This window comes from Chiloscyllium punctatum, chromosome 34, assembly GCF_047496795.1.
Source record: "Chiloscyllium punctatum isolate Juve2018m chromosome 34, sChiPun1.3, whole genome shotgun sequence".
In the NCBI taxonomy this organism is placed as follows: Eukaryota; Metazoa; Chordata; class Chondrichthyes; order Orectolobiformes; family Hemiscylliidae; genus Chiloscyllium; species Chiloscyllium punctatum.
In genome coordinates this window covers 59176258-59199875 of record NC_092772.1, presented here as the reverse complement: position 1 = coordinate 59199875, position 23618 = coordinate 59176258, and the positions used below count along the sequence as shown (strand labels likewise).

At 42.6% G+C, this 23618-nt stretch overlaps 1 protein-coding gene across 4 annotated transcripts in view; it reads left to right on the top strand.

Annotated features, from left to right (window-relative positions):
* Window positions 1-23618, top strand: part of LOC140458893 (sialoadhesin-like) — a 55200-nt gene that overhangs the window by 17640 nt on the left and 13942 nt on the right. For 3 of the 4 annotated variants that reach the window (XM_072553635.1, XM_072553633.1, XM_072553634.1), the window contains 7 exons: window positions 1230-1511; window positions 7274-7555; window positions 9157-9438; window positions 11038-11319; window positions 12927-13208; window positions 14459-14740; window positions 17364-17645. In XM_072553635.1, the coding sequence (XP_072409736.1) occupies window positions 1230-1511; window positions 7274-7555; window positions 9157-9438; window positions 11038-11319; window positions 12927-13208; window positions 14459-14740; window positions 17364-17645 (1974 nt within the window). The remainder of the gene's footprint in view (window positions 1-1229; window positions 1512-7273; window positions 7556-9156; window positions 9439-11037; window positions 11320-12926; window positions 13209-14458; window positions 14741-17363; window positions 17646-23618) is intronic. The other variant, XM_072553636.1, reaches the window with a different exon arrangement.

Genomic DNA, 23618 nt, shown 5'->3' with positions numbered 1-23618 from the left:
AGGAATAGAAACTCTAGATTAACAAGATGCTCAATGATCCAACGGCCTCGTGCACCCAGAGTTGTAGATTTCTTTGTTTTGAAATCAGTTTTGATGTTGATTTCATATGGATTGGTAAAGCAGCAACTGATGAACATTGTAACATTGAGGGAATAAAAATTTCAGTGGCGACAATATTCAATCCTGCCGAGAAGTAAAGGTGAGGTTTATTGCAACGTTTCTCAGATCTCACTCAGATCAATTCAAGAATCAGATGTTAGTTTAGGTTTTAATGAGTTAAACAGTTAGAAGGAGGGCAGAGAGAGAGAGAGAGCGAGAGAGAGAGAAAGACAGAGAGACAGAGAGAGCAAGAGAGAGACAGAGAGGGAGAGGCAGAAGCTAGGTCCCTGCAGGTTAGAGTACGTGAGCTGTACTCCAAGCAAATATTATGAATGAAACTGGCTGGATGAAGCTTAGAATCAAGTCCCACGAAGTACTCTACAGCTCCAATGCAGTCAGGAATCATGAGAAGTCATTTGTGCCAATAAGTGAGATTGCATCATGCAGTTAGAATCCAGGAAGAATTTACTAAGCATCATTAATATTTCAGAAAGTGAAAACTTGGAACCGCTTGAAAACATTTATTGAGATCTGGTAATCCCAGGGACACTAATGTCTGGTGATGTTCCTGAAAAGTCCATAGAATTTATCTTCACTCCATTTAGTGTTTAATGAGCTCTGTAGCATGATCAGTTACAGTTTCTCTGACATGATATTTTCCTCATGTTAACTTTGGAAATTACTGGATATGATTTAGATAGTACTAATGTTCTAATTTTGAATCATAACATTTCCTTTCATTTGTTTAAAATATGGACTTTTATGATTTTATTCTCTTTGTAATGACATGGCAACACAAACATTGCCTCCGTTAAGAAAGCACTTGACAGATGATAACTTGGCAATCTGGCTTGACATGATAACATATCCTTCGATATTAAATTGATCATATCCAAATCACCGCTGCCAAGGCTTTGGGAATATTGTGAGGATGAGAGAGGCATTTTCTTCCTTTCAGGATGGAGAGTGTCCTCATTTGTGGGATGCGTTTACATGAGCAGTGTCCTTCATACAGCAACTACCACTCAGAGAAGGTGAGGGGGGGGTGCACATTTGAGTGTCAGAGAGATGGTTATGGAGTCTTGCTGCGCACTCTGTTTGCTAACAGTACTCTCTTCTCTTGTTTTCAGACTCACCACGGAATCTCTCAATTACTTCTCTTGCTGTGATTAAAGACTCATCGATCAGCGTAATTGAGGGGAATTCTGCAGTGATAATCTGCTCTGTTGAGAGCTTCCCAGCTTCTAACCTGATGTGGAGACATCTTAATGTCATAATGAACAGAACAAGTTCCAACAATGAGCTGTGGTTGGAGATTCCTCACATTACGTACAGGGCGACTGGAAACTATCAGTGCGTGGCAGAGAATGAACATGGAGCAGTGGAGGGCTCCGTAACCATCACTGTGGAATGTAAGTGTATACAGGCTTCAACATCTCTCTCACATACACACACAAACACACAGGTTCAGACCTGTAGACACACACATGTAACATTAGAGATTTAAACAATCCTTAGATAAGCACATGGATGATTTTGGGATTGTGTAGGGGGACGAGCTGAGAATAGTTCACAGGTCGGTGCAACATTGAGGGCCGAAGGGCCTGTTCTGCACTGTATTGTTCTCTGCCCTATGTTCTACGTCCCTTCTCTCAGTGTTGCACTGGAGCATCAGTATAAGCTTCAATTCTCTGCTAAAGGAAGGGAAACTCCAGATGAAGAAGTGCTGCCTCGAACCCACAGTCCCCTGCACAGATAATTGTTGATTTTGTTGTGGTGAAATCACTTTTGCTGTTGGCTCCATTTGTACAATGTGTAAGTCAGTAACCGGTGAACATTGTAACATTCAGGGTAACAGAATCACAAAGGCTGCTACATTGAATGCTGCCTAGAAAGAAGCAAGGAAAACATTTCAAGGTTTTTGAAACCGAACAGCGGAAGCTGTAATTCAGAAACAGAAACAGAAATTGCTGGAAAAGCCCTTCCTCAGAACTGTCACCAGATTTGAAACATTAACTCTGATTTCTGTTTACAGATGCTGCCAGACCTGCTGAGCTTTCCCAGCAATTTCTGTTCCTGTTGCAATGTTTTACATTAGTTCAACAGTCAAAGGCAATTCACATGGATGGGTGCTTAATCTAGGATAGAAGTTCGGCACAACATCGTGGGCCGAAGGGCCTGTTCTGTGCTGTATTGTTCTATGTTCTATGTTCTATGTTCTAAGTTGGAGGCATTTATATAGTTAATAGTGGGGGGGAGGGTGTGAGAGATAGAGAGACACAGACATGAAGTTTTCCCTTCAGGAAGTGTTCTATCATCTGTTCTGCTAAGGGGGTTCCTAAAGGGGACTGATTGCCTTGGGATAGAGCCTGTGCTCAATCCTCGGAGCTGTTTTATGGTGCCATAGAATCAGTCGTCAGTAGACATTTTAGGAGCCATTGGGTGAAGCCAAGTATTACAAGTAAACCTCATTAAATGCATATTGTCATAGAATCATAAAGCTGTCCAGAAACAGACCCTTTGGTCTAACTCATCCATGCTGACCAGAAATCCATTTGCCAGCATTTGGCTCAGATCCCTGTAAACTCCTCATATTCACACACCAATCCAGCTGCCTTTTAAATGTTATAAATATACCAGCCTCCACCAGTTCCCCAAGCTGCTCATTCCATTCGTGTACCACGCTCTGTGTGGGAAAAGTTGCCCATTAAGTGCCTTTGTATTCTTTCCCCCTCACCTTAAACCTATGCAATCTAGTGTTAGAACTCCCCTACCTCAGGGAAAAGACCTCGTATATTTACCTGATCCAGGCCCCTCATGAGCTTATAAATCTCTATAAGGTCACTCGTTAGACCCCACATTCCAGGGAAAACAGTCCCAGCCTATTCAGCCTCTACCTATAGCTCAAACCCTTGAACCCTGGCAACATCCTTGTAACTCTTTTCTGAACCTACTCTTGTTTCACAACATCCCACCTAGAGCACGGAGACCAGAAGTGAACGCAGCATTCCAGAACTGGCCTAATCACTGTCCTGCACAGACGCAACATGTCCTCCCAACTTCTGTACTCAATGCACTGACCAATAAAGGCAAGCAGACCAAAATCCTTCTTCACCATTCCGTCTAGTTGCTTTTCCACTTGCAAGGCACTATGAACCTGCACTGCCCAGGACTTTACCCTTAAGCATATACATCCTGTCCTGATGTGCCTTTCCAAAATGATGCAGCTCACATTTATCTCAATTACACTCCATCTGCCACTCCTCGGTCCATCTGCTCAAAGTCCTGTCGTACTCTGAGGCAACCTTCTTTGCTGTCCACCATGCCTCCAATTTTGGTGTCATCAGCAAACTTGCAAACTGTACATCCTGTGTTCACATCCAAATAATTTGTATAAATGACAAAAAGCAACGGACACAGCAAAACAAATCTCTAACCCATCTCTGATTGTTTACTAATTCAAATGGTGAGAAATTGCTGTTTCTTGCAAATTAGATTTGAATGACATTTCATGATCCAGAGAGTCATTAATGTCTGAGAGTGTTGTTGAGAAATATTTGGGATCTATCTTTACTTCCATCATAGACTCGCTGTTAATTTTGAAATTTTGAATTTAAGTTGGAAATTGTTGATTGCATTGCTGTTAAAACTTTGTATAGTCACACTTTTCATTTACTAACATCACGGAAAGTTGTGACTTTATTCTTTTTGTAAGTCTGTGGCATCTCAAATGTTGTCTCCGTCAAAGAAAACATCCTGGTCCCCCATCAGATGGTAACCTGGGGATCTGGCCTGGGGGTCATAACATATCCCTCAATATTCCATTGACCAAATTCAATTCATTGCTCCCAAGGCTTTGGGAATATTGTAAGGATGTGAAAGGCAGTTTCTTTCAGATGGTCAGTCCTCTCATTGGTAGGAGGAAGAAGCAACAGTGTGGCAGTTTACATCAGCAGTTTCTACTGAAAATGTAATACAGCAACTTCCACTCAGAGACAGTAATGCTGGATCCACATATCACAGACCGAGAAGTGGTTATGCTGTCCATTTGCTCAGAATATTCTCTTCATTTCTTCTTAGACTCACCACGGAATCTCTCAATTACTTCTCTTGCTGTGATTAAAGACTCATCGATCAGAGTAATTGAGGGGAATTCTGCAGTGATAATCTGCTCCGTTGAGAGCTTCCCAACTTCTAACCTGACGTGGAGATATCTTAATGTCACAATGAACAGAACAAGTTCCAACAATGAGCTGTGGTTGGAGATTCCTCACATTACGTACAGGGAGACTGGAGACTATCAGTGTGTGGCAGAGAATGAACATGGAGCAGTGGAGGGATCCATAACCATCACTGTGGAATGTTAGTGTACACAGACTTCAACATCCTCTCACATGCACACACAAATACACGGTTACAGACTTTCACACACACACACGTGACATGTCCCTTCTCTCAATGTTACACTGGAGCATCAATATGAGCTTCAATTGTGTGTTGAAGGAAGGGAAACTCTTGATGAACCAGGTGTTGCCTTGAACCCACAGTTCCCTGCACAGATCATTGTAGGTTTTGTTGTGGTGAAATCAATTTTGTTGTTGGATCCATTTGTAATGTGTAAGCCAGCAACTGGTGAACATTGTAACATTCAGGGTAACAGAATTTCAATGGTTGCTGCATTGAATGCTGCCTAGAAATAAACAAGATAAACATTTCAAGGTTTTTGACAGAAATGCAGATGCTGTAAATCAGAAACAGAAACAGAAATTGCTGGAAAAGCCCTTCCTCAGAACTGTCACCAGACCTGAAACGTTAACTCTGATTTCTCTATACAAATGCTGCTGGACCTGCTAAGATTTCCCAGCAATTTTTGTTCATGTTGCAAGGTTTTACATCAGTTCAACAGTCAAAAGCAATTCAAGTTAGAGGCATTTAGATAGTTAGGAGCAGGGGTCAGTGTGAGGGATAGAGACACATAGGAATGTAGTTTTCCCTTCAGGAAGTGTTCTATCATTGGTGCTGCTGAGGCGGTTACCATAGATGCCTGATTGCCTTGGATTGGAGTCTGGGATCAATCCTTAGGAGCTGTTTTATAGTGCCGTACAATCAGTAGTCAGTAGACATTCTAGGAACCAGTGGGTGAAGCCCAAGTATTGTAAGCAAACCTTATTAAATGCTTAACATCATAGAATTATAGAGCTGTACAGCACAGAAACAAAGCCTTCAGTCCAACTCAGCCGTGCTGACCAAAAATTCAAAATTAATATAGTCCCATTTGCCAGCATTTGGCTCAAATCACTCTAAACCCTTTTCATGCACATACCATCCAGCTGCCTTTTAAATGCTGTAATTGTACCAGCCTCCACCAGTTCCTCTGGCTGCTCATTGCATTCCTCTGTGTGGAAAAAGTTGCCCATTATGTCCCTTTGTAATCTTTCTCCTCTCACCTTAAGTCAACGCGATCTAGTTTTGGACTCCCCTACCCCAGGGAAAAGACATGGTATATTTACCCAATCCATGCCCCTCATGATCTTATAAACTTCTATAAGGTCACCCCTTAGGGAAAATATTCCATAGCCTATTCAGTCTCTCCCTGTGGCTCAAAGCCTTGAACTCTGGCAACATCCTTGTAAATCTTTTCTGAACCCATTCCTGTTTCACAATATCCCACCCAGAGTAGGGAGATCAGAACTGAATGCAGTATTCCAAAGGGGTCTAACCACTGTCCTGTATAGCCACAACATGACCTCTCAACTCCTGTACTCAATGCACTGACCAATAAAGGCAAGCACACCAAATGCCTTTTTCACTATTCAGTCTACTTACAAGGTGCTATGAACCTGCACTCCCGGGACTTTAGCCTTAAGCATATAAATCCTGTCCTGACATGTCTTTCAAAATGATGCACCTCACATTTATCTAAATTACACTCCATCTATCAATCCTCAGCCCATCTGATCAAAGTCCTGTCGTACTCTGAGGCAACCTTCTTTGCTGTGCACTACACCTCCAATTTTGGTGTCATCTGCAAACTTACTAACTATACCTCCTGTGTTCACATCCAAATAATTTGAGTAAATGACAAAAAGCAACAGACACAGCATCGATCCTTGTGACCATCCATCGATGGTCACAGGCCTCCAGTCTGCAAAAGAAACCTCAACTCGTCTCTGATTGTTTACTAATTCAAATGGTGGGATATTGCTATTCCTTGTACATTAGATTTGAACGACATTTCATGATCCACAGAGTCACTTGTGTCTGGGACGGTTGTTGGGAAATATTTGGGATCTATCTTTACTTCATCAAACATTTGATGAGTTCTGTGGGGTGATCAATCCTAGTCTCGCTGTTAATTTTGAAAATTTGAATTTAAGTTGGAAATTGTTGATTGCATTACTGTTAAAACTTTGTATAGTCACACTAACCTCTGGGTGGCACGGTGGCACAGTGGTTAGCACTGCTGCCTCACAGCGCCAGAGACCCAGGTTCAATTCCCACCTCAGGCGACTAACTGTGTGGAGTTTGCACATTCTCCCCGTGTCTGCGTGGGTTTCCTCCGGGTGCTCCGGTTTCCTCCCACAGTCCAAAGATGTGCAGGTCAGGTGAATTGGCCATGCTAAATTGCCCGTAGTGTCAGGTAAGGGGTAGATGTAGGGGTATGGGTGGGTTGCGCTTCGGCGGGGCGGTGTGGACTTGTTGGGCCGAGGGGCCTGTTTCCACACTGTAAGTAATCTAATCTTTCCATTTATTAATACCATGGAAAGTTGTGACTTTATTCTTTTTGTAAGTCTGTGTCATCTCAAACATTGTCTCCATTAAAGAAAACATCCTGGTCACTCATCAGATGGTAACCTGGGGATCTGGTCTGGGGGTCATAACATATCCCTCAATATTCCATTGATACAATTCAATTAATTGCTCCCAAGGCCTTGGGAATATTGTGAGGAAGTGAAAGGCAATTTCTTTCTTTCAGATGAACAGTACTCTCATTGGTAGGAGGAAGAAGCAGCAGTGTGAAAGTTTATATAGGCAATGTCCATTGGAAATGTAATACAGCAACTACCACTCAGAGGCAGTTATGGGGGAACTCACACCTCAGAGATGGAAAGGTGGTTATGGAGTCTTGCTGTGCAATCCATTTGCTCAGAATATTCTCTTCCTTTCTTCTTAGACACACCACGGAATCTCTCAATTACTTCTCTTGCTGCGATTAAAGATTCATCGATCAGTGTAATTGAGGGGAATTCTGCAGTGATAATCTGCTCTGTTGTGAGCTTCCCAGCTTCTAACCTGATGTGGAGATATCTTAACATCACAGTGAACAGAACAAGTTCCAGCAATGAGTTGTGGTTGAAGATTCCTCACATTACCAACAGGGAGACTGGAGACTATCAGTGTGTGGCAGAGAATGAACATGGAGCAGTGGAGGGGTCCATAACCATCACTGTGGAATGTGAGTGTACACAGGCATAAAAATAGCTCTCTCTCACACATACACACGCACACACACATACACGCAAACACAAACACACACAAACACGTACAGACCTGCAGATACACACATGTGACATGTCCCTTCTCTCAGTGTTGCACTGGGGCATCAGTATGATCTTCAGTTGTCTGTTAAAGGAAGGGAAACTCTTGATGAACCAGGTACTGAACCAGGTGCTGCCTTGAACCCACAGTCCCCTGCTCAGATCATTGGTGATTTTGTTGTGGAGAAATCATTTATGTTGTTGGATCCATTTGTAATGTGTAAGCCAGCAACTGGTGAACATTGTAACATTCAGGGTAACAGAATTTCAATGGTAGCTGCATTGCATAATGCCTCAAAATAAACATTGCAGCATTTTTAAAACCGACAGAACTGCGGATGCTATAAATCAGAAACAGAAACATGAAATTGTTGGAAAAGCCCTTCCTCAGAACTGTCACCAGACCTGAGACGTTAACTCTGATTTCTGTTTACAGATGTTGCCAGACCTGCTGAGCTTTCCCATCAATTTTTGTTCTTGTTGCAAGGTTTTACATTAGTTCAACACTCAAAAGCAATTCAAGTTGGAGGTACTTAGATAGTTAGGAGCAGGGGGAGAGTGTCAGCTAGAGAGAGAGAGAGAGAGAGAGAGAGATGGACAGACATGTAGTCTTCCCTTCAGGAAGTGTTCTATCATCTGTGCTGCTACGTAGGTTCCCATTTGGGCCTGATTGCCTCGGGATGGATCCTGGGGTCAATCCTAGGAGCTGTTTTATGGTGCTATACAATCAGTAGTCAGTAGACATTCTAGGAGCCAGTGGGTGAAGCCAAGTATTGCAAGTAAACCTCATTAAATGCTTAACATTATAGAATTATAGAGCTGGACACCATAGAAACAGACCCACCGGTCCAACTCGTCCATGCTGACCCGAAATCCTAAACTTATATAATCTAATTTGCCAGCATTTGGCTCAGATCACTCTAACCCCTCCCTATTCACATACCCATCCAGCTGTCTTTTAAATGTAATTGTACCAGGCTCCACCTGTTCCTCTGCCAGCTCATTCCATACACGTACAACCCTCTGTGTGGAAAATGTTGTCCATTATGTGCCTTTGTAATCTTCCCCCTCTCACCTTAAACCTATGCATTCTAGTTTTGGACTCCCATTCAGGGGGAAAAGATCATATTTATGCGATCCCTGCCCCTCTCGGTCTTATATACCTCCATATGTTCACCCCTTAGACTCCAACATTCCAACAAAAATACCCCATAGCGTATTCAGCTTCTCACTTGATTGCTCAAACCCCTGAACCCTGACAAAATCCTTGTAAATCTTTTCTTAACTCATTCCTGTTTCAGAACATCCCACCTAGAGTAGGGAGTCCAGAATTGAACGCAGTATTCCAGAAGTGGCCGAACCACTGTCCTGTACAACCGCAACATGACCTCCCAACTCATATACTCAGTGCATTGACCGACAAAGGCATACATACCAAAACCCTTCTTCACTATCCAGTGGTTATGGAGTCTTGCTGTGCTTTCCGTTTGCTCAGAATATTCTCTTCATTTTTTCTTAGACTCACCACGGAATCTCTCAATTACTTCTCTTGCTGCGATTAAAGATTCATCGATCAGTGTAATTGAGGGGAATTCTGCAGTGATAATCTGCTCTGTTGTGAGCTTCCCAGCTTCTAACCTGATGTGGAGACATCTTAATGTCACAGTGAACAGAACAAGTTCCAGCAATGAGTTGTGGTTGAAGATTCCTCATATTACGTACAGGGAGACTGGAGACTATCAGTGTGTGGCAGAGAATGAACATGGAGCAGTGGAGGGCTCCATAACCATCACTGTGCAATGTGAGTGCACACAGACTTAATCATCTCTCTCTCTCTCTCTCTCTCTCTCTCACACACATATACACACACACACACAAAAACACACAGGTACAGACCTGCGGATACACACATGTGACATGTCCCTTCTCTCAATGTTACACTGGGGCATCAGTATGATCTTCAGTTGTCTGTTAAAGGAAGGGAAACTCTTGATGAACCAAGTGCTGAACCAGGTGCTGCCTTGAACCCATAGTCCCCTGCTCAGATCATTGGTGATTTTGTTGTGGAGAAATCATTTATGTTGTTGGATCCATTTGTACTGTGTAAGCCAGCAACTGGTGAACATTGTAACATTCAGGGTAACAGAATTTCAATGGTTGTTGCATTGCATAATGCCTCAAAATAAACATTGCAACATTTTTAAAACCGACAGAACTGTGGACGCTATAAATCAGAAACAGAAGCATGAAATTGTTGGAAAAGCCCTTCCTCAGAACTGTCACCAGACCTGAGACGTTAACTCTAATTTCTGTTTACAAATGTTGCCAGACCTGCTGAGCTTTCCCATCAATTTTTGTTCTCGTTGCAAGGTTTTACATCAGTTCAACACTCAAAAGCAATTCAAGTCGGAGGTACTTAGATAGTTAGGAGCAAGGGGAGAGTGTCAGCTAGAGAGAGAGAGAGAGAGAGAGAGAGAGAGAGATAGACAAACATGTAGTCTTCCCTTCAGGAAGTGTTCTATCATCTGTGCTGCTAAGTAGGTTCCCATAGGGGCCTGATTGCCTCCGGATGGATCCTGGGGTCAATCCTAGGAGCTGTTTTATGGTGCTATACAGTCAGTAGTCAGTAGACATTCTCGGAGCCAGTGGGTGAAGCCAAGTATTGCAAGTAAACCTCATTAAATGCTTAACGTTATAGAATTATAGAGCTGGACACCATAGAAACAGACCCTCCGGACCAACTCGTCCATGCTGACCCGAAATCCTAAACTTATATTATCTAATTTGCCAGCATTTGGCTCAGATCACTCTAAACCCTCCCTATTCACATACCCATCCAGCTGTCTTTTAAATGTAATTGTACCAGGCTCCACCAGTTCCTCTGGTTGCTCATTCCATACACGTACCACCCTCTGTGTGGATAAAGTTGTCCGTTATGAGCCTTTGTAATCTTTCCCCTCTCACCTTAAACCTATGCATTCTAGTTTTGGACTCCCCTACCCGGGGAAAAGATCATATTTACCCGATCCCTGCCCCTCTCGGTCTTATATACCTCCATAAGGTCACCCCTTAGACTCCAACATTCCAACAAAAATACCCCATAGCGTATTCAGCTTCTCACTTGATTGCTCAAACCCCTGAACCCTGACAAAATCCTTATAAATCTTTACTTAACTCATTCCTGTTTCAGAACATCCCACCTAGAGTAGGGAGTCCAGAATTGAACGCAGTATTCCAGATGTGGCCGAACCACTGTCCTGTACAACCGCAACATGACCTCCCAACTCAGTGCACTGACCGACAAAGGCATACATACCAAAACCCTTCTTCACTATCCTGTGGTTATGGAGTCTTGCTGTGCTTTCCGTTTGCTCAGAACATTCTCTTCCTTTCTTCTTAGACTCAACACGGAATCTCTCAATTACTTCTCTTGCTGCGATTAAAGATTCATCGATCAGTGTAATTGAGGGGAATTCTGCAGTGATAATCTGCTCTGTTGTGAGCTTCCCAGCTTCTAACCTGATGTGGAGTCATCTTAATGTCACAGTGAACAGAACAAGTTCCAGCAATGAGTTGTGGCTGAAGATTCCTCACATTACGTACAGGGAGACTGGAGACTATCAGTGTATGGCTGAGAATGAACATGGAGCAGTGGAGGGCTCCATAACCATCATTGTGCAATGTGAGCGCACACAGACTTAATCATCTCTCTCTCTCTCTCTCTCTCTCTCTCTCTCACACACATACACACACACACACACACACACAAAAACACACAGGTACAGACCTGCGGATACACACATGTGACATGTCCCTTCTCTCAATGTTACACTGGGGCATCAGTATGATCTTCAGCTGTCTGTTAAAGGAAGGGAAACTCTTGATGAACCAAGTGCTGAACCAGGTGCTGCCTTGAACCCATAGTCCCCTGCTCAGATCATTGGTGATTTTGTTGTGGAGAAATCATTTATGTTGTTGGATCCATTTGTACTGTGTAAGCCAGCAACTGGTGAACATTGTAACATTCAGGGTAACAGAATTTCAATGGTTGCTGCATTGCATAATGCCTCAAAATAAACATTGCAGCATTTTTAAAACCGACAGAACTGTGGATGCTATAAATCAGAAACAGAAACATGAAATTGTTGGAAAAGCCCTTCCTCAGAACTGTCACCAGACCTGAGACGTTAACTCTAATTTCTGTTTACAAATGTTGCCAGACCTGCTGAGCTTTCCCATCAATTTTTGTTCTCGTTGCAAGGTTTTACATCAGTTCAACACTCAAAAGCAATTCAAGTTGGAGGTACTTAGATAGTTAGGAGCAAGGGGAGGGTGTCAGCTAGAGAGAGAGAGAGAGAGAGAGAGAGAGAGATAGACAAACATGTAGTCTTCCCTTCAGGAAGTGTTCTATCATCTGTGCTGCTAAGTAGGTTCCCATAGGGGCCTGATTGCCTCGGGATGGATCCTGGGGTCAATCCTAGGAGCTGTTTTATGGTGCTATACAGTCAGTAGTCAGTAGACATTCTAGGAGCCAGTGGGTGAAGCCAAGTATTGCAAGTAAACCTCATTAAATGCTTAACGTTATAGAATTATAGAGCTGGACACCATAGAAACAGACCCACCGGTCCAACTCGTCCATGCTGACCCAAAATCCTAAACTTATATTATCTAATTTGCCAGCATTTGGCTCAGATCACTCTAAACCCTCCCTATTCACATACCCATCCAGCTGTCTTTTAAATGTAATTGTACCAGGCTCCACCAGTTCCTCTGGTTGCTCATTCCATACACGTACCACCCTCTGTGTGGAAAAAGTTGTCCATTATGTGCCTTTGTAATCTTTCCCCTCTCATCTTAAACCTATGCATTCTAGTTTTGGACTCCCCTACCCGATCATATTTACCCGATCCCTGCCCCTCTCGGTCTTATACACTTCTATAAGGTCACCCCTTAGACTCCAACTTTCCAACAAAAATACCCCATAGCGTATTCAGCTTCTCACTTGATAGCTCAAACCCCTGAACCCTGACAAAATCCTTGTAAATCTTTTCTTAACTCATTCTTGTTTCAGAACCTCCCACCTAGAACAAGGAGACCAGAATCGAACACAGTATTCCTGAAGTGGCCAAATCACTGTCCTGTACAGATGCAACATGACCTCCCAACTCATATAATTAGTATACTGACGGACAAAGGCATACCTACCAAAATCCTTCTTCACTATCCATTGGTTATGGAGTCTTGATGTGTTTTCCGTTTGCTCAGAATATTCTCTTCCTTTCTTCTTAGACTCACCACGGAATCTCTCAATTACTTCTCTTGCTGCGATTAAAGATTCATCGATCAGTGTAATTGAGGGGAATTCTGCAGTGATAATCTGCTCTGTTGTGAGCTTCCCAGCTTCTAACCTAATGTGGAGACATCTTAATGTCACAGTGAACAGAACAAGTTCCAGCAATGAGGTGTGGTTGGAGATTCCTCACATTACGCACAGGGAGACTGGAGACTATCAGTGTGTGGCAGAGAATGAACATGGAGCAGTGGAGGGCTCCATAACCATCACTGTGGAATGTGAGTGTACACAGGCATTGAAATAGCACATACACAAACACACACACACACACGCACGCACGCACGCCCACGCACACACACACACACACACACACACACACATAGATTTCATTGTGGTGAAATAATTTTTGATGATGAAATCATTTGTACTTGTAAACCAGTAATTGGTGAGCATTGTAACAATGAGGAAACAAGAATTCCAGAGGTGACTACATTCAATCCTGGCTAGAAATAAGTGTGCGGTGTTTTGCAACGTTTTTAAGATCTCATTCAGATAAGTTGAAGAATCACAGGTTAGTTTAGCTTTTAGTCAGTTAGACATTTAGTAAGAGAGAGAGAGGGAAGAGAGAGAGAGGGAGAGAGAGAGAGAGACAGGAGCTGGGTGCCTGCAAGATGGAGTACTGTGAGCTGTGCTCTTAGAAAATATTACAAAGTAAACCGACTCTGTCTGGATAGCACTCGGGATCAAGTCCCACAAAGTATTCTACAGGTCAAATTCTACAGTCAGGAATCACGAGAGGTCATGGGAGTCAATTGGTGAGGCTACACCATGCAGTGTAGAATCCAGAAAGAATTTATTGTGCATCATTAATGTTTTGGAAAATGAAAAATTGGATCGGCTTGTAAAGTTTTAAGGAAATCAGGTAATCCTAGGCACGCTAATGCCTGGTGATGTGATTGAGAAATCCATGACATCTATCTTCACTTCATTTAGTGTTTAATGAGCTCTGTGGTGTTACCAGTCACAGTTTCTCTGTTATCATATTTTCCTCATGTTAACTTTGGAGATCGTATCACAGTTCAAATTTTGAAGAATAACATTTCTTTTCAGTGGTTTCAAGTATCGACTTTTGTGACTTTATTCTCTGTGTAACAACCTGGCATCTGAAACTTTGCCTTGATTAAAGAAAACAGCCTAGTCCCTTTCCAGATGGTAACCTGGTGATCTGGCTCACAGATCATACCCTATCCCTCATATTCCATTGGTCAAATCTAATTCATTGCTGCCAACGCTTTGGGAATATTGGGAAGTTGCAAAAGGCATTTTCTTATTTGGATGATGGAATGTGCCCTCATTGGTGGGAAGAGGAACCAAAATGTGACAGCTTACACGGACAGTGTCCATCAGAAACATAATATGGCAACTTCCACTGACAGAAAGTTACAGAGGGTCCATACATCAGAAAGATGGTTATAGAGTCTTGCTCTGCATTCTGTTTGCTCAGAATATTCTCCTCCTTTGTTTTTAGACCCACCACGGAATCTCACAATTACTTCTCTTGGTGTGATTAACGATTCATCGATCAATATAATTGAGGGGAATTCTGCAGTGATAATCTGCTCTGTTGAGAGCTTCCCAGCTTCTAACCTGACGTGGAGACATCTTAATGTCACAGTGAACCGAACACATTCCAACAATGAGCTGTGGTTGGAGATTCCTCACATTACGTACAGGGCGACTGGAGACTATCAGTGTGTGGCAGAGAATGAACATGGAGCAGTGGAGGGCTACATCACCATCACTGTGGAATGTGAGTGTATACAGATTTCAACAACTCTCTCACATACACACAGACAAACACATGGGTACAGACCTGCAGACTCACACATGTGACAAGTCCCTTCTCTCAGTGTTGCACTGGCGCATCAGCATGAGCTTCAGTTGTCTGTTAAAGGAAGGGAAACTCTGGAGTAAAACGCTGCTGCTTTGAACCAACAATCCATTGCACAGATAATTATAGATTTTGCTGTGATGAAACCATTTTCCTTTTTGCACCCATTTGTTCTTTGAAAACCAGCAACGAGTGAACATTGTCACACTCAGGGAAAAAGAATTTTAATCATTGCTACATCGAATGCTGCCTAGAACTAATCAAGGAGAAAGTGAGGACTACAGATGCTGGAGATCAGAATCGAGAGGGTGGTGCTGGAAAAGCACAGCAGGTCAGGCAGCATCTGAAGAGCAGGAGAATCGACGTTTTGGGCATAAACCTTTCATCACGAATTCCTAATGAAGGGCTTGTGCCTGAAACATTGATTCTTCTGCTCCTCAGATGCTGCCTGACCTGCTGTGCTTTCCCAGCAACTTCTGCTTTTGTCACAAGGTTTTACATCAGTTCAGCAGTCAAAGGCAATTTAAGTTTGAGGCATTTAGATAGTTAGTTGGGGGGGGGGGGGGGGGGAGGTGGTGGGGGGGGGGGAGAGAGAGAGAGAGAGAGCAGGAAGTGTTCAATCATTTGTGCACACAGAACATTTCTATAGTGGCCTGATTGTCTCTGGTTGGAGCCTGGGATCAATCCTAGGATCTGTGTTATAGCACCATACAATCAGGAGTCAGGATACATTCTAGGAACCAGTAGGCAAGCCAAGTGTTATAGGTAACTCATTAAATGCTGAGAGTCATAGTATCATAGAGCTATACAGTACAGAAAGAGACCCTCCTGTCTAACTAGTCAATGCCGACCAGATATCCTGAAATCATATTGTCCCATTTGCCCGCATTTGGCCAGATCCCTCTAAACCCTTTCTATTCATATACCCACCCAGATGCATTTTAGATGTTGTCATTGTACCAACTCAACCACTTTCTCTGGCAGCCCATTCCATCAAGACAACACCCTCTGCATGAAAAAAGTTGCCCCTTTGGTCCCTTTTAAATCTTTGCCCTTTCGCTTTAAACCTTCGCTTTTTTGACTTTGTCACCCCAGGGGAAAAAAACCTCGTCTATTTACACTATCCATGCCCCCCATGATCATATAAACCTCGATGAAGTCACCCCTCAGCCACCGACGCTCCAGGGAACACAGCCCCAGCCTATTCAACCTCTCCCTGTAGCTCAAACTCTCCAGCCCTGCCAACATCCTTGTAAATCTTTTCTGAACCCTTTTAAGGTTCACAACATCCTTCCTATAGCAGGGAGACCAGAATTGAACGCAGTATTTTAAATGTGGCTGAACCAATGTCTTGAACATTCGCATCATGACCTCCCAATTCCCTTACTCACTGTACTGAGCAATAAAGGTAACCTTGCCAAAAGCCTTCTTCACGATCCTGCCTGCCTGAGGTCCCACTTTCAAGGAACTACAAACCTGCGCCCAAGGTCTCTGTTCAGCAACACTCCCGAGGACCTTATCATTAAGTGTATAGGTCCTGCCGTGATTTGCCTTTCCAAAATGCCACATCTCACATTTATCTGAATTAAACTCCATCTGCCACTCCTCAGCCCATTGGACCATCTGATCAAGATCCCTTTGCACTCTGAGGTAACCTTCTTCAGTGTCCACTACCCCTTCAATTTTGGTGTCATCAGGACACTTACTAACCATACTTCCTATGTTCACATCCGAATCATTTGCGTAAATGACAAAATGCAATGGACCCAGCAATGATCCTGGTCACAGGCGTCCAGTCCAAAAAGCAACCCTCCACCGCTCCCCTTTAGGGATATGAGGGCAAGGGTCTTGCTCAGAACACATCTCTGACTAATTACAAATTTAAATGATGAGGGATTGCGATCCCTGGTAAATGAGATTTCATTGACATTTCATGGTCCACAGGATCATTAATATCTGGGAGTGTTGTTGAGAAATATTTGGGATCTATCTTCTTCTCATTTGGCATTTGATGAGTTCTGTGGGGCGATCGATTACAGCCTCACTGTTAAATTTGAAAATTAGAATATAACTTGTACATTGGTGATTGTATTACTGTTCTAACTTTGGATAGTTACACTTTCCATTTGTTAATATGGAATGTTGTGACTTTACTCTCTTTCGAAGTCCATGACAGCTCAAACTTTATCTCCATTCAAGAAAGCATCCTGGTCCTTCACCAGATGGCAACCTGGTGATCTGGCTTGAGATCATAATATATCTCTCAATATTCTATTGATCAAATTCAATTCATTGCTCCCAAGCCTTTGAGAATGTTATGAGGATCTGAAAGGCCATTTCTTTCATTCAGATGGACAGTACCATCATTGGTGGGAGGAAGAACTTATAGTGTGACTATTTATATCGGCAGTGAACAGCAAAAAGTAATACAAGTTCCACTCTAAGAAGGTTATGAGAATCCACACATCAGAGTCAGAGAGATGGTTATAGAGTCTTGCTGTACACTCTGTTTACTCACAATATATTCTTTCTTTCTTCTTAGATTCACCACAGAATCTCTCAATGACTTCTGTTGCTGTGATTAAAGATTCATCGGTCAATATAATTGAGGGGAATTCTGCAGTGATAGTCTGCTCTGTTGATAGCTTCCCAGCTTCTATCCTGACGTGGATACATCTTAATGTCGCAATGAACAGAACAAGTTCCAGCAATGAGCTGTGGTTGGAGATTCCTCACATTACGCACAGGGAGACTGGAGACTATCAGTGTGTGGCAGAGAATGAACATGGAGCAGTGGAGGGCTCCATAACCATTATTGTGGAATGTGAGTGTACAGACATCAACATCTCTCTCATATACACACACAAACACATGAGTACAGTCCTGCAGACACACATTAGACAAATCTCCTCCCTCAGTTGTACTGGAGTATCAGTATGAGTTTCAATTCTCTGTTGATTTACAAGATACTGCCTTAAGCCAGCAATCCCCTGCACTGAGAATTGCAGATTTCTTTGCGGTGAAGTTATTTCTGCTGTTGGACTGTCTAATCCAGCAGTCGGTGAATATTGCAATATTCTGGAACAAGACTTCCACTGCTTGCTACATTAAGTGCTGCCGAGAGATAAAGGTGGGGTTTGTTGCAAGGTCTCATTCAGATCTGTTGCAAGGTCAGCCGCCATTTTGGTTTTAATCGCTCAGACAGTTAGTTGGAGGGAGAGTGAGCCAGAAGCTGGCTCCATGGAGGATTATTGCTGTTAGCTGTACTGCTCTGAGAAAGCAACGAGGCGATTGTGGAGGCCACTTAGTTGGCTTCTGCCAGCAGAATGCTACCCCTGCACGGCTCTGCAGTACTTTAGAATCTACTGTCAGGATTTCAAGCTCTCCTTGGACAATTTGGCCCATTAACTTTATCTTTCTCCACAAATGCTGCTTGGCCTGCTGAGAATGTCAAGGTCTTTCAGTTTTCATTTGAGATTTTGAACTATTTTCCCAACACTGGGCAGTGAATACCGAGGAAATGAGCCGAATCCAATGTAGATAAATGGGGATGAGACAGAGATTGCAGTGATCGGACTAAGTGGTGAAATAGGCTCAGATGGCTTATGCTGATTCCTGATGAAGGGCTTATGCTCGAAACATCTCCTGCTCCTCAGATACTGCCTGACTGACTGTGCTTTTCCAGCACCACACTTATTGACTTTGACGACTTACACTCGCTCCTAAAGTTTCTCCCAAGTATTAATTCTTCAATCTATGCATGTTGTCCTTCACTCTTCTCAAAATTTGTTGACTGTGGCTTGTGTTGTTCACTAGGTTTTTCTATTTCAGATAGCTCGATGTATGCCTTCATACGATGTCATCAAAAATAAATTACTGCACACGGTGTTTCCATCAATAATTCAAATCCCCCAATTTGCTTTGCAAGCATTTTTTGGCTAAATATTCTGCTAAGCTGAACTTTAAAGACCTTAGAATGCAAAAAATTAGCATGAGCTCAGTGTTTGGTCCAAAGTTTTTGATGTCACTGAATGCTTCCTGGCATCTTTTTAACTGCTTGGGATTTGATTCATTTACCGAACTGCTCTCCTCAGGTCAACATATAAGTATTGGAGTTTAGTGAGCTCATGGGAGCATTAAAATTAAATTCTAATTTCACAGTTGCTGTTTTTGTAAAACAACACCTCAGGATGTGGACGTAACTGGCAGAAGTTAGGTTTAGTGCACGTGGGTAGTTTTCTCAATAGGTTACTTCCTTCTACACTGTAGTCTTTGTAGTGAAAGTGCCAAATTGTTTGATTCATGCTTTTTAAAATACAACTTAACAGAGCTCTGCAGAGTGCAGTTCAGTGGATGAGAGACCCACACATAGGCCAGAACAGATAAGTTTTGCATGCTCTATCAATTAATAGAAATTAGGGATTAGCTTGTTTTTTTTTAAACAATAGAAATTACATGACACTTTCCTAATCTATTTATTTTATTATTTTCAATTTCATTAACTGAATTTGAACTTTAAAATCTGTCATGGGAGGTTTGAATGAAATTCTATGGATTGTTACAAAAACAGAAATGGCTGGAAAGGTTCAGCAGGTCTGGCAGCATCTTTGGAGAGAAATCTGAGTTAACGTTTCGGATTCAGTGACCCTTCCTAGAACTGATGGTATTGAGGAAAGGGTTGTTTATATGCAGAAGATAGGGTGTTGGGAGGATGGTAAAGTGTAAACGATAGGTGGAGATAGAGGCCAAAGACAGAGAGAAGAACAGTTGGACAAACAAAGGAGTTGGTGATAAGATGAGGAAAATGGATAGCTACTAATGGGGACAATTAATGGTTAACCACGGGTTGTGTATAACAGCAGACCATGTGATAACAAGGCCTGGTGTGAGGGGAAGGGGGTCAGGACATGGGAGCAGGAGTCTCAAGTCCTTTCTTGTTGAACTCAGTATTGAGTCCAGAAGGCTGGGATGTTCTCAAGTGGAAAATGAGGTGCTGTTGTTCTAGGTTGTGCTGAGCTTCACCAGAGCACGACAGCAAGTCCAAGACAGAGATGCTGACCAGGGAACACAGTGATAGAAGTGGTAGACAACCAGAAGCTCAGGGTTTCTGTCAGCATGAACACCCCCAGCTTCCTGTTGAAGGCAGTTAAAAACATGCAGAGAGCTGACAATAGCAATATTGGAGTTACTGGCACGATATGTTCCAAATACAAAATGATGCAATTTAATGCCACATGGATGATTAACAGGTCATTTGGAGTTTTATTATGCAAAATACATTTTATTTGAGTTGTTTCACCTCATTATTAACCTCCCATTGAGTACTATTTGAGCAATAGGTGCATGTGTCTGCAACCTTAAAAATCTTCAGCCAATCTTCTCCAGCATTGTTCAGTATGGCATCAAAATTATGTTTGTAACTATTATCATGGTCTCATTTTAAAGCTGGCTGCAAAGATCAGCAGGTGTGTAAGGAGTGGAGGTATAATCAGGATTGAAAAGGGAGTATTGACAGATGTTGTTTTGGTGGACTTCCAGAAGGTGTTCGATAAGGTTTTCCACAAGAGCAAAGACGAAGGAACACAGAATTCATGTGTAACACTGAGGCCTTGTAGAGTTAATGGTAGAGCTCTGGGTAGTGTTGTCAGAGAGACCTCGGGATTCAGGTACATAGTTCTTTGAAAGTGGCTTTCAAAGGTGGACAGAGTGGTTAAGAAGGTGTTTAGCATGCTTGTATTCATTGCTCAGATCATTGAGTGTAGGAGTTGGAACATTATGTTGAGATTGTAGAGGACATTGGTGAGGCCACTTTTGAAGTACTTTGTTCAGTTCTGGTCACCCTTTTACAGGAAAGATATTATTAAATTGGAGACAGTACAGAAAAGAATAACCAGGAAGTTACTTGGACGAGAGGTTTGAGTTAGAAGGAGAGGATAAGCTGGGACTTTTCTCACTGGAGCGTAGGAGGTTAAGAGGTGACCTTAACAGAAGTTTATAAGATCATGAGGGGCATAGATAAGATGAATAGTAAAGGTTTTTTCCCTCATTGGGGAGACAGGTGTGGGGGGGGGAGGGCAGTTTGGCTGGTTCAAAAGTAGAGGCCATATTTTTAAGGTGAGAGGGACCTGGGGGGCAACCTTTGTACACAGTGGGTGGTGTCTATATGGAATAAACTGCCGGAAGAGGTGGCGGATGCAGGTACAGTAACAGCATTTAAAAGACATTTGGATGGGTGCAAAAATCGGAAAGGTTTAGTGGGATACAGACCAAATGCAGGCAAGTGAGACCAGCTTAGTTTGTTAAACTGGGTTGGCATGGATGAGTTGGGTTGAAGGGTCTGTTTCTGTGCCGTATGACACTATGACCCCCTATAACTGAAGGGCCCCGACTTGATCTGATTGGAGCTTCGGATGACGTCCTAGGAACTGTTTTATAGCTCAGTATAGTTTAGAATCAGGTTATGTTCTGGGAGGCGGGAGGTGAGGCTACATTTTAAAGTTTGAACTCAGGAGAAATGGTTTTTACTTTGTGAGGCAAGGTGCTGAGAAGAGTGTTGTTTTTCATCAATAACTGAGAAAATAAGGATCTGGAAACCCTTGCAAAGTTTTACTCGGGGAATGAATAAGGGATAAGAAAATTTGACAAGATGTATAGGCTGGTGTGTGGGAATCCCTTGTAATGATAATCCACAGGATCACCAATGTTTAGAAGTGTTGTTGAGAAATCTGTTGGATCTATCTTCGCCTCATTTATTATTTGATGAGCTCTGTGGGGTGATCAATCACAGTTTCAGTTATCCACATTTACCTCATATTCATTTTTAAAAATTCATTTGTGGGAAGGGGGCATCACTGGCTGTCCCAGCATTCATTGCATGTCGCTGGTTGCCCTTGACAAGGTGGGGATGAGCTGCCCTTCTTGAACCACTGCAGGCCAGCTGTTGTGGGTTGACCCATAATGCCCTGAGGTAGGGGATTCCAGGATTATTACCAAGCGACTGAGAAAGGCAAAGTATTTCCAAGTCAGGATGGTGACTGGCTTAGAGGAGCATTTGAAGATGGTGATGTTCCCATGTATCTGCTGCCCTTGTCCTTCTGGACGGAATGGTTGTGGGTTTGGAAGGTGTTGTCTGGGGATCTTTAGTGAATTTCTGCAGTAAATCTTGTAGAACACACACACTGAACATCGGTGATGGAGGGAGTGGATGCTTGTGGATGTAGTGCTAATCAAATGGACTGCTTTGTCCTGGACGGTGTTGAGTTTCTTGAATGTTCTTGGAGCTGCACACATCCAGGCAAATGGAGGGTATCGTATCTCACTCTTGACTTGTGATTGCAGAATTTTGGAAATTAGAATAGAAGGTGTATGTATATTGCCCATTGTATTACTGTTCTAAACTTGGATTGTAAAATCATTTGCAGAAATCTAAAGAATTTTATGTGTATCTCTTTATAGGTACCTGTGGTCTCAAACTTTGTTTCCTATAAAAAAGATACATCCTGGTCCCCTACCAGATGGTAACCTGGTGATCTGATCTGGGATCATAACATATAAAATCCCTTTGGATTCTCCTTAACCCTATTTGCCAAAGTTATCTCTTGTCCCCTTTTTGCCCTCCTGATTTCCCTCTTAAGTACACTTCTACTCCCTTTATACTCTTCTAAGGATTCACACAATCCCTGCTGTTTATGCCTGACATACGCTTCCTTCTTTTTCATAACCATCACTTCAATTTCTCTCGTCATCCAGTATTCCCTACACTTACCAGTCTTGTCTTTCACCCTAACAGGAACATACAGTCTCTGCGTTCTCATTATCTCATTTTTGAAGGCTTCCTATTTTCCAGCCATCTCATTACCTCTAACATCCATCCCCAATCAACTTTCGAAAGTTCTTGCCTAATATCGTCAAAATTGGCCTGCTTCCAATTTAGAACTTTCACTTTTAGATCTGGTCTATCCCTTTCTATCACTATTTTAAAACTAATAGAATTATGATCACTGGCCCCAAAGTACTCCCCAACTGACACTCCTTTCCCAAGTGTAGGTCAAATTTTGCACCTTCTCTAGGAGGGACATAAAATATACTGAATCTAAATCTTTTCTGATACACACTGAACAAATTCCTCTCCATCTAACCCCTTAACAGTATGGCACTCCTGACCTATGTTTGGAAAGTTAAAATCCCTACCATTATCACCCTATTATTCTTGTAAGGAGATAACTGAGATTTCCTTAAAAATTTGTTTCTCAATTTCCCGCTGACTATTGGAGGATCTATAATACAATCCCAATAAGGTGATTATCCCTTTCTTGATTCTCACTTCCACCCAAATAACTTCCCTGGACGTATTCCCAGGAATATCCTCTCTAAGTACAGCCATAATGTTCTCCCTTATCAAAAACACCACTCCCCTCCTCTCTCAAACCCCTGTAACATTTCTATTCTGGAACATTAAGTTGCCAGTCCTATCCATCCCTGAGCCATGTTTCTGTAACTACTATGATATCCCAGTCCCATGTTCCTAACCATGCCCTGAGTTCATCTGCCTTCCCTGTTAGGCCTCTTGCATTGAAAAAAATGCAGTTTATTTCATCAGTCCTATCGTGTTCTCTGCTGTGTTCCTGCCCACCCTCCCCGTTTTGATTCACTCCTTTTCCCAACGGTATCAGTTTCAGATTGATCCCTTTCCTCACTATCTCTCTGGGCCCCCCCCCCCCCCCCCCACCATCTTAATAGTTTAAACGAAACACACTTCCTGCAGACAGAACCATTAGTAACATGGAAATTCTCCCTA